At 39.6% G+C, this 15,612-nt stretch overlaps 1 protein-coding gene across 1 annotated transcript in view; it reads right to left on the bottom strand.

The window, feature by feature from the left end:
- LOC129765900 (uncharacterized) overlaps nucleotides 1-7,999 on the bottom strand; it is a 28,221-nt gene extending 20,222 nt beyond the window's left edge. Inside the window, exons 1-2 of the mRNA XM_055766339.1 lie at nucleotides 7,996-7,999; nucleotides 1,231-1,772 (exon numbers count right to left, since the gene is read on the bottom strand). Of these exons, the coding sequence (XP_055622314.1) occupies nucleotides 1,231-1,772; nucleotides 7,996-7,999 (546 nt within the window). The remainder of the gene's footprint in view (nucleotides 1-1,230; nucleotides 1,773-7,995) is intronic.
- Nucleotides 8,000-15,612: the final 7,613 nt, after the last annotated feature.

Here is a 15,612-nt window from a genome sequence, read left to right as displayed (position 1 = left end):
ATGATTATGATTATGATTATGATTATGATTATGATTATGATTATGATTATGATTATGATTATGATTATGATTATGATTATGATTATGATTATGATTATGATTATGATTATGATTATGATTATGATTATGATTATGATTATGATTATGATTATGATTATGATTATGATTATGATTATGATTATGATTATGATTATGATTATGATTATGATTATGATTATGATTATGATTATGATTATGATTATGATTATGATTATGATTATGATTATGATTATGATTATGATTATGATTATGATTATGATTATGATTATGATTATGATTATGATTATGATTATGATTATGATTATGATTATGATTATGATTATGATTATGATTATGATTATGATTATGATTATGATTATGATTATGATTATGATTATGATTATGATTATGATTATGATTATGATTATGATTATGATTATGATTATGATTATGATTATGATTGTGATTATGATTATGATTGTGATTATGATTATGATTATGATTATGATTATGATTATGAATATGATTATGATTATGATTATGATTATGATTGTGATTATGATTATGATTATGATTATGATTATGATTATGATTATGAATATGATTATGATTATGATTATGATTATGATTATGATTATGATTTATGGCACTTCTCAGCATTGAGCTGGAATATTCACCTACCCCCGGGCTTCTTAAATGCCAAAGGGGGATTAGGCTCTGTGGTATCTTTTTTTTTTTTTCTCTTTGTAATAGTGTCTGCACAATCATCGTGTTCTAATTATGGTGATTCAGGAACCGTCGCACTATGTTACACGTTCCAAGAATCACCGCTTTCTGCATAACCGCAAGCTGCTCTGTTACTTGCAGCTCCTCCAATGACTGCGTGAGAGAGTGTGGAACTAAACCAGTAGCAGAGATCACTACTGGTATAATACGGATGCCTTTCAAATGCCACATTTGTTTTAGTTCTTCTGCCAAGTCGTGATACTTGGTTATCTTGGCAGCAAACGTAGATTGTAGATTGTGGTCTAACGGTATTGCAATGTCTATTATCAGCAATTCTTTCTTATTTTTATCTTAGACCACAATATCAGGGCGATTAGCTGCTATTCGGACATCCGTAATAATCTCGCGATCCCAGTACAACTTGTAGCAGCTATTTTCCAAAACCGGATCCGGAATATACTTGTAGTAGGGTACCAACTGATTTACCAAGTTGCGTTTTGATGCTAGCTGTTGATGAACAATCTTGGCAACCGAGTTGTGACGATTGAGATAAGCTGATTCGGCTAGCGCTCCACAGCCGGCTATGACGTGTACAATCGTCTCTCCTACTTTATTGCACTTTCTGCAACAGTCAACAACGTTTTCGTGCAAGATGTACTTCCAGTAGTTTTTAGTCGCTATTATCCGGTCCTGGATGGCTACCATAAACCCTTCTGTTTCAGAAAAGAGTTCACCTCGCACCAGCCACGTGTTCGATAATACTTTGGCGATATGCGTTTGCTCTAAACGATGGGGGTGTGTCCCATGAAGTTCCTTTTGCTTCCATGATGTTATTTTTTCTTCTATGGTCTGCAAATTGCAGCTAAGTTCGTACTGCTCCTGCGCCAGATGCAGGGCACTGAATCCACGGTCCGTTTCACAGACAGCGCGATAGATATCGTGACGGGTCTGACTTTCCACGAAGTAACTCCGCAACTGCTGGATCTGGGAACTGCAGAGCGCTCTAATGTCAGTGACACCTCTTCCTCCTTCAACACGTGGCAAGGTGAATCTTTCTATGGACGACTTTGGATGGTGCATACGGTGCTTTGTGAACGTCACTCTCATTGCTCTTTCTATTGTTTCTAAATCGGTTTTCGTCCATTTCAGCACCCCGAAACTGTACGCGAGTAAAGGAACGGCAAACGTATTGACGGCTTTGATTTTTTTTCCGCCGCAGAGGTTTGTTTTCAAAACCTGGTTGATTCTGATCAAGAATTGTTCCTGGAGTTCCTTCTTGATTTTTGTGTGACAAATCCCTTTCAATTGCAGAAATCCCAGGTACTTATAGGATTCGCCTTCCACCAAATCTTGAATCACTTCACTCTCGTTAATGCGGAATCCTTCAGTCTCCACCAATCGTCCACGATGGAGCTGTACTGCCTTACACTTTTCGATTCCGAGTTCCATCCGCACATCGGAACTAAAGTCGCTAACACACTGTAGAAGACTATGTAGCGCTTCTGTTGATTCCGCAAACAGTTTCAAGTCGTCCATATAGAAGGTATGGTTTATTGTCGTTGTTCTGTTGATATGGTAGCCATGGCTGCTTCGGTTGAGTGCTCTGCTCAAGGGGTTCATCGCAAGGCAAAACCACAAAGGACTGAATGTGTCACCTTGGAATATTCCCCTGCGAATATTGAGAGTTCTGGATCTCAACATAGTTGTTCCGTCGGTTATACTAAGCGTGGTGTTCCAGTTTACCATTGCGTGTTCCATAAACCTGATGACGCCATCATGTATCTTGTACATTTTTAGTACCTTTATCAGGTACGTATGCGGTACTGAGTCGTATGCTTTTTTATAGTCAATGTACGCCATACTCAGGTTCCTTCTGTTTCGGCTTGCTTGTCCGACGATGACTGCATCGATAACGACTTGATCTTTGCAGCCCCGCGTGTTCTGTTTACAGCCTTTCTGTTCTTCTGTTAATATTTCGTTAACATCGCAATGGTTTTGTATCTTTTTATTAATCACCGACGTAAGTAGCTTGTACAGGCTCGTTAGACATGTTATTGGCCTGTACTTCGCCGCATTCGCTGTGTCTTGATCCTTTGGCATCAGATGAGTAATTCCCCTGGTCACGAACTCCGGTGTTGTTTGGGGATTTTCTAATACCTTATTGAAGCACTCTGCCATTCGCCCATGAGTTGAAGAAAACTTTTTGTACCAGAAATTGTGCACGAAATCTGGTCCTGGCGCAGCCCAATTCCTGGATTATGATTATTATTATGATTATTATTATGATTATGACATTTTCGGAACATTAATGCGAAAGTCATTCATCTCTGCCGAAATACTTGGAATCTAATCCTATAGGAAGGTTTCTATTACGAATCGGAGTAATCTTTCTTCATCAGGTTGATATAGTACTAACTCCAAGGTTGTGTCCAAATCACTGGCCGAACATTCGATATCATAGTCTTTCTAATTTGTTGAGGATGGTTAGTGCTGAATCGCTGGTGATTCAGTTGGGGTGAAGGATCTTGTTTGGTGATTTTGTAGCTACGGGTAAAGATTGGTTGCCCTATGTGTCATTAGTTCCATGGATGGAAGAAACATTGAAGCTGGTCAAGGAGTGCAATGGTTAGTATGCATTCAGTACCATGAGGAGCCTTCACTTTTTCCTTGATCGCTTGGCAGCGGATCACCATCGGTCATCGCTGCAGAAGTAGAGCCCAATCATGTAGACTCCGGAAGAAGGTCTAATATCTTTCTTGTAGAATCGATTCAGCCTTTCTCAACATCCCTACCTTTACTAAAACGACCAGCACCATCAAATATTTTGGAAAAAACCAACAGATTCACCAATCCTTGAGAGTTTTTACTATTTCCGAGTTTATTATGAAACTCCATCAGGCCTTCCTTCCTGTAAATAGGGAGTTTCCCCTTTGGATTCTTTGGATTCATAGCTGTAAGCTCTGCGAAATCTCAAATCGATGCAGCTACGGTCTTATATTCGCAAACATTGAATTCTGAAACATGTTCGCTCTATTTTCACCAGCACTGTAAAACGGATGTTCCACCGATTCCCGCAGTAACGTGAGTCCACACATCACACAAGATTACATCGTTTTGAGAGGATCAACGCTAAACCCAACCCACTGCCGGGAACTAGTGATGGGATGTGGTTAAGTTATACCGTCCATCGTGGCTGCTACTACAACCCAGTGCAAATCTGATTTTTGAGCCTCCATCATCGCTGGCAACTACCGCAGCGGAGCACCCTTCGAAAGATATGGGCGGTGGCAACAATCTCGAACCGTTTCGGTATGTATGCATACAGTATTAATTTTAATTAGCTGCTTCTTTGCATAATCATCAAGTTTAATTGAATCACCACATACATGGCTCGCGGTGTGCTCTGATTATCCTTGCAGTGCCGGATTCCCGCACAGAAGGCGGTAGGAATTTCGTGTGTATGCAGAAGAAATTTGCTGCTTCCCCACCCCCACAGCCTCATTATTATCTCGTCATCATCTTCAGGGTGTGGATGGGTTAGTTAGTGTGATGAGCGGAAAAAAGTTTCTTCTGCCTGCTTCAAAAACGCAGAGATTTGACGCTAGTGAGAGAGCATCCATCCCGCTCACCCCATTATCCCTCCGCCCATCGAATAAAACGACCGAAATGAGGATCGTGTTAATAATGTGCGAATAATCTGGCTTTTGTCGAGTGTGTATGACACTCAACGCGCGTCAGCTCACAGGAAAAGTTCTGCCACTGAGTTCTTCCGGCGGAAATGTTTGCAAATTAAATGGGATAATGCATGCGGCATAATGTGTCGCATTGCGAATGGTTTTGCGTTCCGGTTCTATCACAAGCAAACTTTTTTTTTCATTTTCCGGAAAATCGTTACTCGATTCCTCAGTGTGTATGTTACAGCGCCCATGCAGGGCGAGAACTTCTTTTTCGATGACCCATCGCCATTCAACTGGGTCCATTCGAATCGTCCAATGTGTCAGAGAAAAATAAATACCGAAACGAAATAAAAACAGTCCGAGTGGAGTGGCTCTTCAAAATACAACGAAAACACTTCATCCATTCGAATTCCTTCGATGAACGGGAAAGGACTCCCACACTCGTACAGGCAGCCGTGTGAAATTTCGCACATTTCCGGACATCGATTGATAAATCCACATTATTTCCTCTGGTTTCCAAGGTATAACATATTTGTAATTTCTGGTGGCATTCTTCGCTGCTCTGACCGATATTCCGACACAAAACCCAAGATTTAATTGCCCTCGGGTGAATTACACCTGCTGGTTCTGGTCCAGTCTCCAACTGGCAGCTGGCTCGTCACGATAACGAAACGATCGGTTCTTTATGGTGACAAAAAATCGAGAGATGGTGAACTTCTCACATGGCAGTGGCAGCGCGACTCGTGCGGAATCAAAATGAAGTCAGTGGGAAACGTTGGAAAATTGAGTCCGTAGCCGATCCTCCCCCACTCTCCGGCAGCGAACAAAACTCCTACAAGTACCAGTAGCGGCAGCAGCAGCAGCAGCATATGTGTGGTTCTTTTCACTTCTTAAAAGACGTAAAATATGGCACAGATTGCCACTTGCATAGCAATAATTTACACTTGGCGAGTTCGCTATGGTTTTCTTTGGGTGGGTTTAGCTTTTTTTGCTTTTCCACTCCCAACTGAATCAGAAGCACACACACACACCACGACTCTGCACGACGAAGTCCAGAGTAGGTTCCAGTTCAATTGAAATATATGGTTCCCGAGGTCGGAATGGCGTGCGGCGTGGAAAAAAACTTGTCCACCGAGCAGGTGAGAACCAGCAGAAGAAATCAATTCCCAGCGGAGAGTTAGGAGGACATTTCGTTTGCAATGTTCTGGTTCGCCTCGTTTTACGCTTCACTTTGGCCGGCAGCAGAAATTTCACACATGAGAAGTGTGATTTTTTTTTTGCCTCGCACACGCCGGTAAACTGGACTGCATAATCATAAATTTGCGAGAAAATTACCTTCAATCCTACCGCTCTACAATAATCAAATTTATTGCTCCCGGGCGTTTTGTCATTTGAGCGGAAATGAATTGAAGTGTTAAATGTGGGAACGATATCATTAGTGTTCGCTTGAACGAACTCTAGTACCTGTCGGCTGTGGCCAGTTCTGCCTTCGGATTCATGACCTATTCATTTTTTTTTTCGCCATCAAAGCCTCTTTCTCAAAATGAAGAAATGTTTCTTCGCCAACAAAAACAATGCACAATGGTCCAGGAGATGCATTTAAGTGGAAATTAGCATTTGGAGCTCGACAGTTATTCTCTAGACAAAAATTGTCTTCGACCAAATTGTTACATATAACAGAGCGCTCATTTTTATGTTATCAAAAATAGGGTGACCAAAATTGTCGATGAAAAAAAAATAACTTTCTTATCTTTATAGATAGAGGAAAACATAGTTCGACAATATTGTAGTCTCAGTTCTTCGAGGCTTTTTTGTAGAACAAAGTTTTTTTTTCTATCTCTTGAAATAACCGATATAGCGCCTTTTTTCTAGGTTACGTTAGGATCACCATGAAAAACCATGTTTTTTGCTCTAACTTTTATATTTTAAATTCTACATACAATTCTACATACATGTCTTCGAAAGACTTTTAGACCTTACTAACACAAACATGTTGCGATGCCGAACTTGTCAATATCTCATCTTCACTCAAAGTTATTGATATTTCTTCCCAAAGAATACGCTCTCTTCAATTGTTTGCCATTCTTTCTGGGGCAAACATCTGAAATGTTTGTTGACGGAATGTGAAAGAACAAATTTCACTCTATACAATATGTAATTTTTAAATATTTGAAATATATGTTATCTTTTGTGTTTGAGTAAATTAAAATTGAAATCATGAGTTTTTTTGTAAAACCCTATCAATAACTTTGAGCAGGACTAGGATATTGACAAATTCTTCAACGCAAAATGCTGGCATTGATAAGCTCTAAAAGGCAATTCTACATCAAAACTGTCTTCGTACGACTTTTAGAGCTAATCTAATCTAATCTGGGAAAAATGTAACAATTCATTAAGAGTTTTCAAATGCATATTACTCAAAATCGTTATTGCGACATATGTTGTGTTATATACCATTAGACAGGAAATTTATCCAGCTTTTTTTTTGCTTGAAACATGAACAGTGAATATAGTAAAAAAGTTAACAATTTGAAAAGGGGTATGTTTTCTTTTGATGCACTAACCACTCGCTTTCCTCCCGACGCAACGATCATTCTTTATGCCTAAATTCGAGCGTTAGCTCACAATGTGAGTTGATGCGTTTAATCAATTCGACCTCAATTCAAGAAATCATTATCAATTGACACATAAATTGTGAATGAGTTGAACTATCCTTCAGTTGCGAGAGAGCAGCAAAAATCGAATAAATTCTCTCCCAACCATTCTCTCCCAACCATTCTCTCTCTGACGGACTAACGATTTCATGCATCCTGTTCTCATTTAGAGGAGGACGAGGGAAGACGGCCACCCGGGGTAAGGCCACTCTCTAGATTATAGAAACAATCAACTATTTAAACTATTTATACTTTCTTTAAAGATAATTGGCTTTAATTTTATATGTCGATTGTATGAATCGGTCCAGTAGTTCAAAATTTATGAATTTAAAAAAAAACATTTTTGGAAAAAATTGGAAAAATTTGATTTTTTGAACCGCCCTAAAATAGAAAGACACCCTAAATAAAAAAATAAAAAATCCTTTCGAACTCCTTTTTTGAAATCCACTAATTGCATTTTTACATAACCAAACAACATGCTCGATATAATGATATCCTGGACCACAATTACATAAACTGTTAGTAACAAGAAGTACAGGATAAAACGGGAATTGAGCACGAATTGATTGTACAACAACCTAAACTTCAATCTAATAAAATCTTTGTCAACCTTTCGGGCCAAGCTCTCGTCAAATCTTTGGGTAGAATAGGGTGAAACCATCCAGTATCATCTTCAAGATCATTTCTAGATCATCCCTCCATTGGTTCTGCCAACTGATAAATGCCTATTATAGGCAAATTGAGAATAATTCATAATACGTATCTAATCACAATGTGAGCTAACGCCGAATTGTATGCAAACAGATTGCTCGTTGCGTTGTGGGGGAAAACGAGTGGTTGGAATATTTGTTTTACTTTCTTTAGTAAAGAGATTTTCAGCCAAAGGCTGGTTCATCTCTAGAGTGGTTGGAATAACATACCCATTATAAACGTAAAATTGTTAACTTATTTTTACAACGAAATAACATCCCCATTTTAAACGTCAAATTGTTAACTTATTTTTACTTTATCGGTTTGGCATGAAATCGCTGTATGGATATGAAAATGGAGTTCTGTCTTTCTGTCTTTCTGTCTTTCTGTCTTTCTGTCTTTCTGTCTTTCTGTCTTTCTGTCTTTCTGTCTTTCTGTCTTTCTGTCTTTCTGTCTTTCTGTCTTTCTGTCTTTCTGTCTTTCTGTCTTTCTGTCTTTCTGTCTTTCTGTCTTTCTGTCTTTCTGTCTTTCTGTCTTTCTGTCTTTCTGTCTTTCTGTCTTTCTGTCTTTCTGTCTTTCTGTCTTTCTGTCTTTCTGTCTTTCTGTCTTTCTGTCTTTCTGTCTTTCTGTCTTTCTGTCTTTCTGTCTTTCTGTCTTTCTGTCTTTCTGTCTTTCTGTCTTTCTGTCTTTCTGTCTTTCTGTCTTTCTGTCTTTCTGTCTTTCTGTCTTTCTGTCTTTCTGTCTTTCTGTCTTTCTGTCTTTCTGTCTTTCTGTCTTTCTGTCTTTCTGTCTTTCTGTCTTTCTGTCTTTCTGTCTTTCTGTCTTTCTGTCTTTCTGTCTTTCTGTCTTTCTGTCTTTCTGTCTTTCTGTCTTTCTGTGTTTCTGTCTTTCTGTCTTTCTGTCTTTCTGTCTTTCTGTCTTTCTGTCTTTCTGTCTTTCTGTCTTTCTGTCTTTCTGTCTTTCTGTCTTTCTGTCTTTCTGTCTTTCTGTCTTTCTGTCTTTCTGTCTTTCTGTCTTTCTGTCTTTCTGTCTTTCTGTCTTTCTGTCTTTCTGTCTTTCTGTCTTTCTGTCTTTCTGTCTTTCTGTCTTTCTGTCTTTCTGTCTTTCTGTCTTTCTGTCTTTCTATCTTTCTGTCTTTCTGTCTTTCTGGCTGTCTGATTCTTATAGACTTGTAAATTAAGGAACCGATCGTTGGGAAAATTGTATATAGGAGTTTTTGAGGCCGGGGGAGGTTCTTATGACGGTTCGAGACTCCGAGACTTCCTCCTGTTAGAGGATTTGGGTACGAGAAATGTTTCTTCGATGGTTTAACATACCTCCCTGCTCTGAAAGGAGGGGGGGAATCCCTTACAATCAAAACACAAATTTCTACATTACTCGAGAATTAATAGATCAAATGAAACAAAAATTGGAATGCGAGAATTTTAGAGTACATGAAATGTTTCTATGACGGTTTGACACCCCTTCCTCCTCTGGAAAGAGGGGTAGTATCTCATGAAAATATTACATATATTTCCCTCAATCATATTCCAACCAGACATGACAATTGAAAATTTTCGGGAAACTCTAAAGAAAAATAGTAACATTGAATTCCCACATGGTCAACAATTACATCGTGACAAGCATTTTTGGTCCATTTGATGTTAACGTTAACGAAAGTGGAAAAGGATTTTCAGGTATAAAATGCACTCCTATATCTTCTAAGTGTATAAAAAAAACTGAATCGACAAAGCACAAAACTCGAGACAGGAATAGTCTGATTTGAGCTGTCTTCATTTCATTACATTTTCTGTACCAAACATGTAACGGAGAAACGATTTATTTGCAATTGATTGAAAAATTTTGAACAAGAATTGTGTCTGAAAATAATTTTATATTATAATGACGAGTACCAGGAAATTGTAATTGGAAATTGTAAAGGGTCAATCAGAAGATCAATCAATGAATAGGGAATCAAATTCGAATGAGGGAACGTAAAAAGTTGAAAGTGTTGATACCAAAAAAAACATTTTGAGCGGGGCGAAGTTTGCCGGGTCAGTTAGTATGTAATAAAGAGACTAGCCTCGAGTTCACTCATACAGTTACAAGGATCATTCGTGACTGTACCTGAATTTAGAACTGTAAAATGGCTCCCAGAAAAGAAACAAAGCAAACTCAGCGAATCAATGTAATATTACTTCCCAAACGTGGTGATACAATCCGTAAGATCGCAGAATCACTTAATCTGGCCAGATCGACGGCATCGGACATCATTTCCTGACTCAAGATTACCGGTAGCATCAAAAATCGGCGAAGAACTGGACTGAAACCGATCTTGTCGGAGTAAAACAAAAAACATCTGGGCCGAGTTTTGAAAAAGGATTTGTTTATAAGTGACTGTAAGTTGGCGGCAATCAATTAATCATCGGAGACCCTATAAGCCGGTCTCCAGATCCATCTCCAGAGGCATGAAAGAGATGGTCATCAAGAGCCGAACACCAAGAAATTAGCCGTTCATAAGTGACCAGAACAGACGCAAGTGATGTACGCCAAAAAGTACGCCAAAGCCTCTATCAATCTGGGAATGAGTGCTGTGGACAGACTAGAGTAAATGTTAATGTATGTTCCATGCTGGAGTAGCAACTATGGAATTCATTGAAGGGATTATGTACAAGACTACAAAGAAGATATTCTGGAGCGTAATACTTCCAAATCTACCAAGAAGTACCGACTCGGCACGACAACAAGGGCATAAGTTGTGACCGGTTACTCGGACAAAAAAGGCATAAATGTACTGGACCATCCGCCTAAAACCTAGAATTACCCAATTGAGCATCTGTGAGATGAAATTGGACGAGCAGTTCAGCAGAAGCAGATTTCAAACATGAAGCATCAAATGAAGGAAATTCAAGCAGCATGGGAAGCTGTTTGTCCCGAATGTACGCAAAAACTGGTGGAATCTATGCCAAGACGTCTGGGTGAAATGATCAAGTAAAAGGTGGACATCCTCATTACTAAATTAGCAAAATTTTTAGATTTATAACTGGAAAAATGTTGTTTATTTTCTTTGTTCCCGACCTGAAGAACTATTCAATAAACAAAAAACGTGAAATAAACCGCTTAAGAAGATGAAAAAATTAGTTTTTTTCCCTACTTTGCTAAAATGACACGAAAGTTCGATCAATTTTGTACCACAGTATACATGAGAACCCACAGAAAACCCGATGTAATTTCGGGTGACACAGTTAATCTCAAAAATATGAACGACGAACTGCAAACCAAACGGTATTAAATCTGTACACACTTGTGTAAGATACCCTCAAATCAATCCTGTCGAACGGAACAGCTGTCCAGATTTTACCGAGCTTACTGCCACGATAATCATCGAACTTGGCCCCAGAAAATTGAAAGGTTTGCAGAACTCGTTAACGCTGGTTGTAGTGAATTGTAGTGACATTGCTGCCAATATAAGCTGCAATGCGGGAAGAAGCTTTTTGATCTCCTCCAGAAAATATTAACTATCCTGAAAGGGAAGAGAATCAAACTCTTAATTTGAATGCATTATAAAACACAAATCCATGCAGCGAAATCGGAACGCTTCGGTCTAAAAAGTGTTCTTCAGTGTGGGAGTCAAATCCCAAAGCTCATCTGAAATCGATGGAATGACGAATAAATGTTTCATGTTGTTTGAGGGTCCCCAAAAAGAGGTGCAAACCTATCACGAGGATGCATACAGTCTTAGCCCATCCTGACAATAGAAAAGAACCTGGACGGTTTCACAGTAGTCTGTTGAAACCCTTTCACAGTCCATAGGGGTAAATCTAGTGAAAAAAAACAATGAATAACTATCCGGAGTGGCATTAACCAAATATAGACACAGAACCAATATTTTGCCATCCCTAGTATGCGCTAGAGGACGGTGATGTAACGGACCTTCTTAACCCTTAGAGTACGGATTGAGGGACTTTAGGTCCTCCAAGATTAGTAATAAGATTGATAACTTCGTAAATAATTTCTTTCTCTCTTTTTCCCTTTGGGCAGTCGAGTTTTATTTTAAATCCTGTATTAAAACTTATTAGCGGCATTCTATTATTAATTCATTCATAATTATAAGGTTTTTTTCGTTTGGGGGACTTTAGTAACCTCACTCCGTCCTTTATGTTATAAAATAGAATCCGTACTCTAAGGGTTAATTAACTATGGGATCAGAGCAGCACTTAGCTGAAATAAATGTCAGTGTACACTAAATTGTGTAAGTGAACTTTGTATAAATACCGTCGCGTTGTTATGGTTAAGGCGATAATTAATATCTATATTTCTGAAAAATTATTATATCAAAATCAGTTATGGTTAGAAGGTTATTTGGTTGAAAAAAAATTATTGCCAAAACAACAAATAAAAAATACAGAAGAATAATGAATATATATAACAGTATGTTGGGGGTCTTCGTAGCCACTTGGTTACGCGTTCGCTTAGTAAGCGATCGATCGTGAGTTCAAACTCAGGGCCCTCAATTGACCATCTTTGTGTTGTTATACAATAACTACGTCCACGCAACCATCATCAGCTATGGAGATCGATCCACGGTGGAACAAAGATCGATTCATCCATACAACTGCTCTGCTCTGCAAGAAACATCGGGCTGCTGTTCTATAAATAACCCAACAATGATCAATATCAACTGTCTCCGCTGTCCGGTCTGCTGAACAATGGAATAACAGAAAGAATACCCTTACGCCTAAATGGCTACTACAGTGTAATTTACCATAATGTAATGGAACTGAACATCTAACGCCTAAATGGCTACTACTTCTACTGTGTAATTTACAATTTATAGAAACATAAACTATGTACATGTACACGATAAAAACCCGGCTCTGTTACAGATAATGCTAATGAGCCTGATAAATAAATAAATGGGATAAAAAAAACAGTATGTTAATTTCAAACTAATATACTTGTTTCATGTTACTACTTTTCTCACTGGACAAGCAAAAAAACTTCCCCACAAATACGTGAAATCCCGAAATTCATCTCCCGAATGACACCTTACAATTCCTCCACCAAACAAAAATGGGCTAACAATTCCCGACTTGACCCTCGCGCGAATTCGAAGTAAACCAACGCTTTTGAAATAAACCTCCGAAAGTGGCTCAGCATGAACTCGTTTCCGCACAAAAGAAGTGATTCGCTCACCACTCGACGACGACTCGGTTGAGATGATTTTCGGTTGAATCCTAGCGACAGAACCGTCACAACATGGAAATCCTCCATATCCCCATTCTGTCTTCTCTTTATCTGCTTTTCTTTTTTTTTTGCGAGATCTTTATAAAGAAATACTAAAAGCTGCTGCGCGACCACGCTGTAATATCCTTTCCCTTTTTCGTGTGAAAAGAATTTCAAAAGTTTTTTGATGTTACCGGCCATCGTTCTCTGGTGATTATGACGACGACGGCGACGACAACCCGCTCTATTCAGAGTGTTTCGTGCCCTGAATCTTGGTTTCCACTTAACGGAAGAGTTTCTACTTCCTGGATAGAATGGACTTTGAGGAGTGTGTTGAATTTCTAGTTTAGAGAATGGATCGGAGAGAATAGGTCCATTACAGCACTCCTCACAAACGGAGGATTTTTTGGGTGTGTGTGTGTGTGTGTGTGGGGGGGTGGACAATATCTCAAAGCTGCTAGAGTTTCCCAAAACTTAAAACATTCATTGGACAAGAAATAGACAATATTGTATTTCACTTCATCGTTACGAGTAGGAACTCTCCGGTCAGCTCCCGAAAGCTAGGACAAACTTTTTGTCACATCTTGCAAATTAGAATGACCTTCGATCGATCATAACATTGCCCACCCAGGAACCAAAACAAAATTCAACGCAAAAACCCATCCCTTTCGTTTTGTGTCTGTGATGTAACAGCTGCAGAATATAACTTTCGGATGAAAATCCAGTAGCAGTTTGCGTTCGTTTTCCCTCCACATCAGGATCAAAACATTAGCGTTAGCTTTTATTCCTCTTCCACCGAACAAAACCTTTTCACAACAAACAAGACAGCGAAAAAAGCATCAACTTCGCCTAAATCTGCTTCTGAAGTGATATATTTTGAGAAACAGCAGCAGCAGCGGGAAAAGAAACCAATTAGAGCAAGCGAAAAAATCGATCATGTGAAAAATTGCCTCCCAAATGACCATCATCGGCAGCATGGAGCCAACACATTAAACCCATCACCATGAGGCCTCCTTGTTGAGGGGAAAAAAAACCACCGGCAAACGATGAAACTTGATCTGGCGTATGCCACTGCCGAAGCGGGGCAGAATACACGGTAAGAAAGCTGATACCCCCAAAACTGTGGTTCGGTGGAAAGCAGACCATGTGTGTGTGCCTCTGTTGTCTTTTTGACGTGAAGTGAAGAGTGAAACTAAATCAGGTGACTAATTTGTTTAATGTTATTAAAGGTAACGTTGTTTAGAGGCACCGAACGTAACCCAGCGATGCGCTTGAGTTGCTCGACCAGCTCTCTGGAAACTGATTAGAAGATTTAGCTGGAAAATAATACATGGTCAATGAAGAAACAAAAGCCGCAGCGTGATGAATCGTTTCGCTGGTTGAATTTTTCAGGATCGAAATCATCCACTTCGGTGAACAATATTTGGAACGATTCATAAAAGGACTGAAAAATAAGATGCGTTCCAAAATCAAAATGAGGATGTGAAAAAAGCCATATATGACAAACGTCAGCTAATTCATTGAAAATAGTCTTATGGAGACTGGTTACAACGATGTACAACGGCTTATCGCCCGATGGTGTCAGTATCATTCTAACATTCTCGTAAACGACTACTGTCAAAATTTCAGCCGAATTGGACTCGTAGTTTTGTTCCAATTGTGTGTGGAAGCGGGCGTTTCCGCAGATTTTAGAAAAATGGAAAAAATGGAAATTCCGCCGTCGCCACGGCCAAATTGGTCGAATTGTACTAAAGGGTGTGTCACATCAAATTGCATCACGGAAAAAACGCTGTAGAAATTCGCCCAGTAGACCGATCCTTTTGAAAATTTTAGACAGTAAAATAAAAACTATTAAACAACTTTTGGCATTTTCTTTTTATACATACTTCGAGCCCAAGCCCGTATGCTCGCACCTTCCTCTTTACCCCGTCCATAAGGTTCTGTACAACGTCAGGTTGTAGTTTTTTTTAACAGAAATCCATTTTCTCTTGAAGTCCGTCTCCGATTTGACAACTTTTGGGTTCTTCCGAAGGGCCTGCTTCATAATCGCCCAATATTTCTCTATTGGGCGAAGCCCCGGCGCGTTGGGCGGGTTCATTTCCTTTGGCACGAAGGTGACCCCGTTGGCTTCGTACCACTCCAACACGTCCTTTGAATAGTGGCACGAAGCGAGATCCGGTCAGAAGATGGTCGGGCCCTCGTGCTGCTTCAATAGTGGTAGTAAGCGCTTCTGTAGGCACTCCTTAAGGTAAACCTGCCCGTTTACCGTGCCGGTCATCAAGAAGGGGGCGCTCCGCTTTCCGCAAGAGCAGATCGCTTGCCACACCATGTACTTTTTGGCAAACTTGGATAGTTTCTGCTTGCGAATCTCCTCCGGAACGCTGAATTTGTCCTCTGCGGAGAAGAACAACAGGCCCGGCAGCTGACGAAAGTCCGCTTTGACGTAGGTTTCGTCGTCCATTACCAGGCAATGCGGCTTCGTCAGTATTTCGATGTACAGCTTCCGGGCCCGCGTCTTCCCCACCATGTTTTGCCTTTCGTCGCGGTTAGAAGTCTTCTGAACCTTATATGTACGCTGGCCCTCCCGCTGCTTGGTCCGCTGGACGAATGAACTTGACAAATTCAGCTTATTGGCGACATCC

Source organism: Toxorhynchites rutilus, chromosome 2, assembly GCF_029784135.1.
Source record: "Toxorhynchites rutilus septentrionalis strain SRP chromosome 2, ASM2978413v1, whole genome shotgun sequence".
NCBI lineage: Eukaryota > Metazoa > Arthropoda > Insecta > Diptera > Culicidae > Toxorhynchites > Toxorhynchites rutilus.
This window is presented reverse-complemented; position numbering and strand designations above follow the sequence as displayed.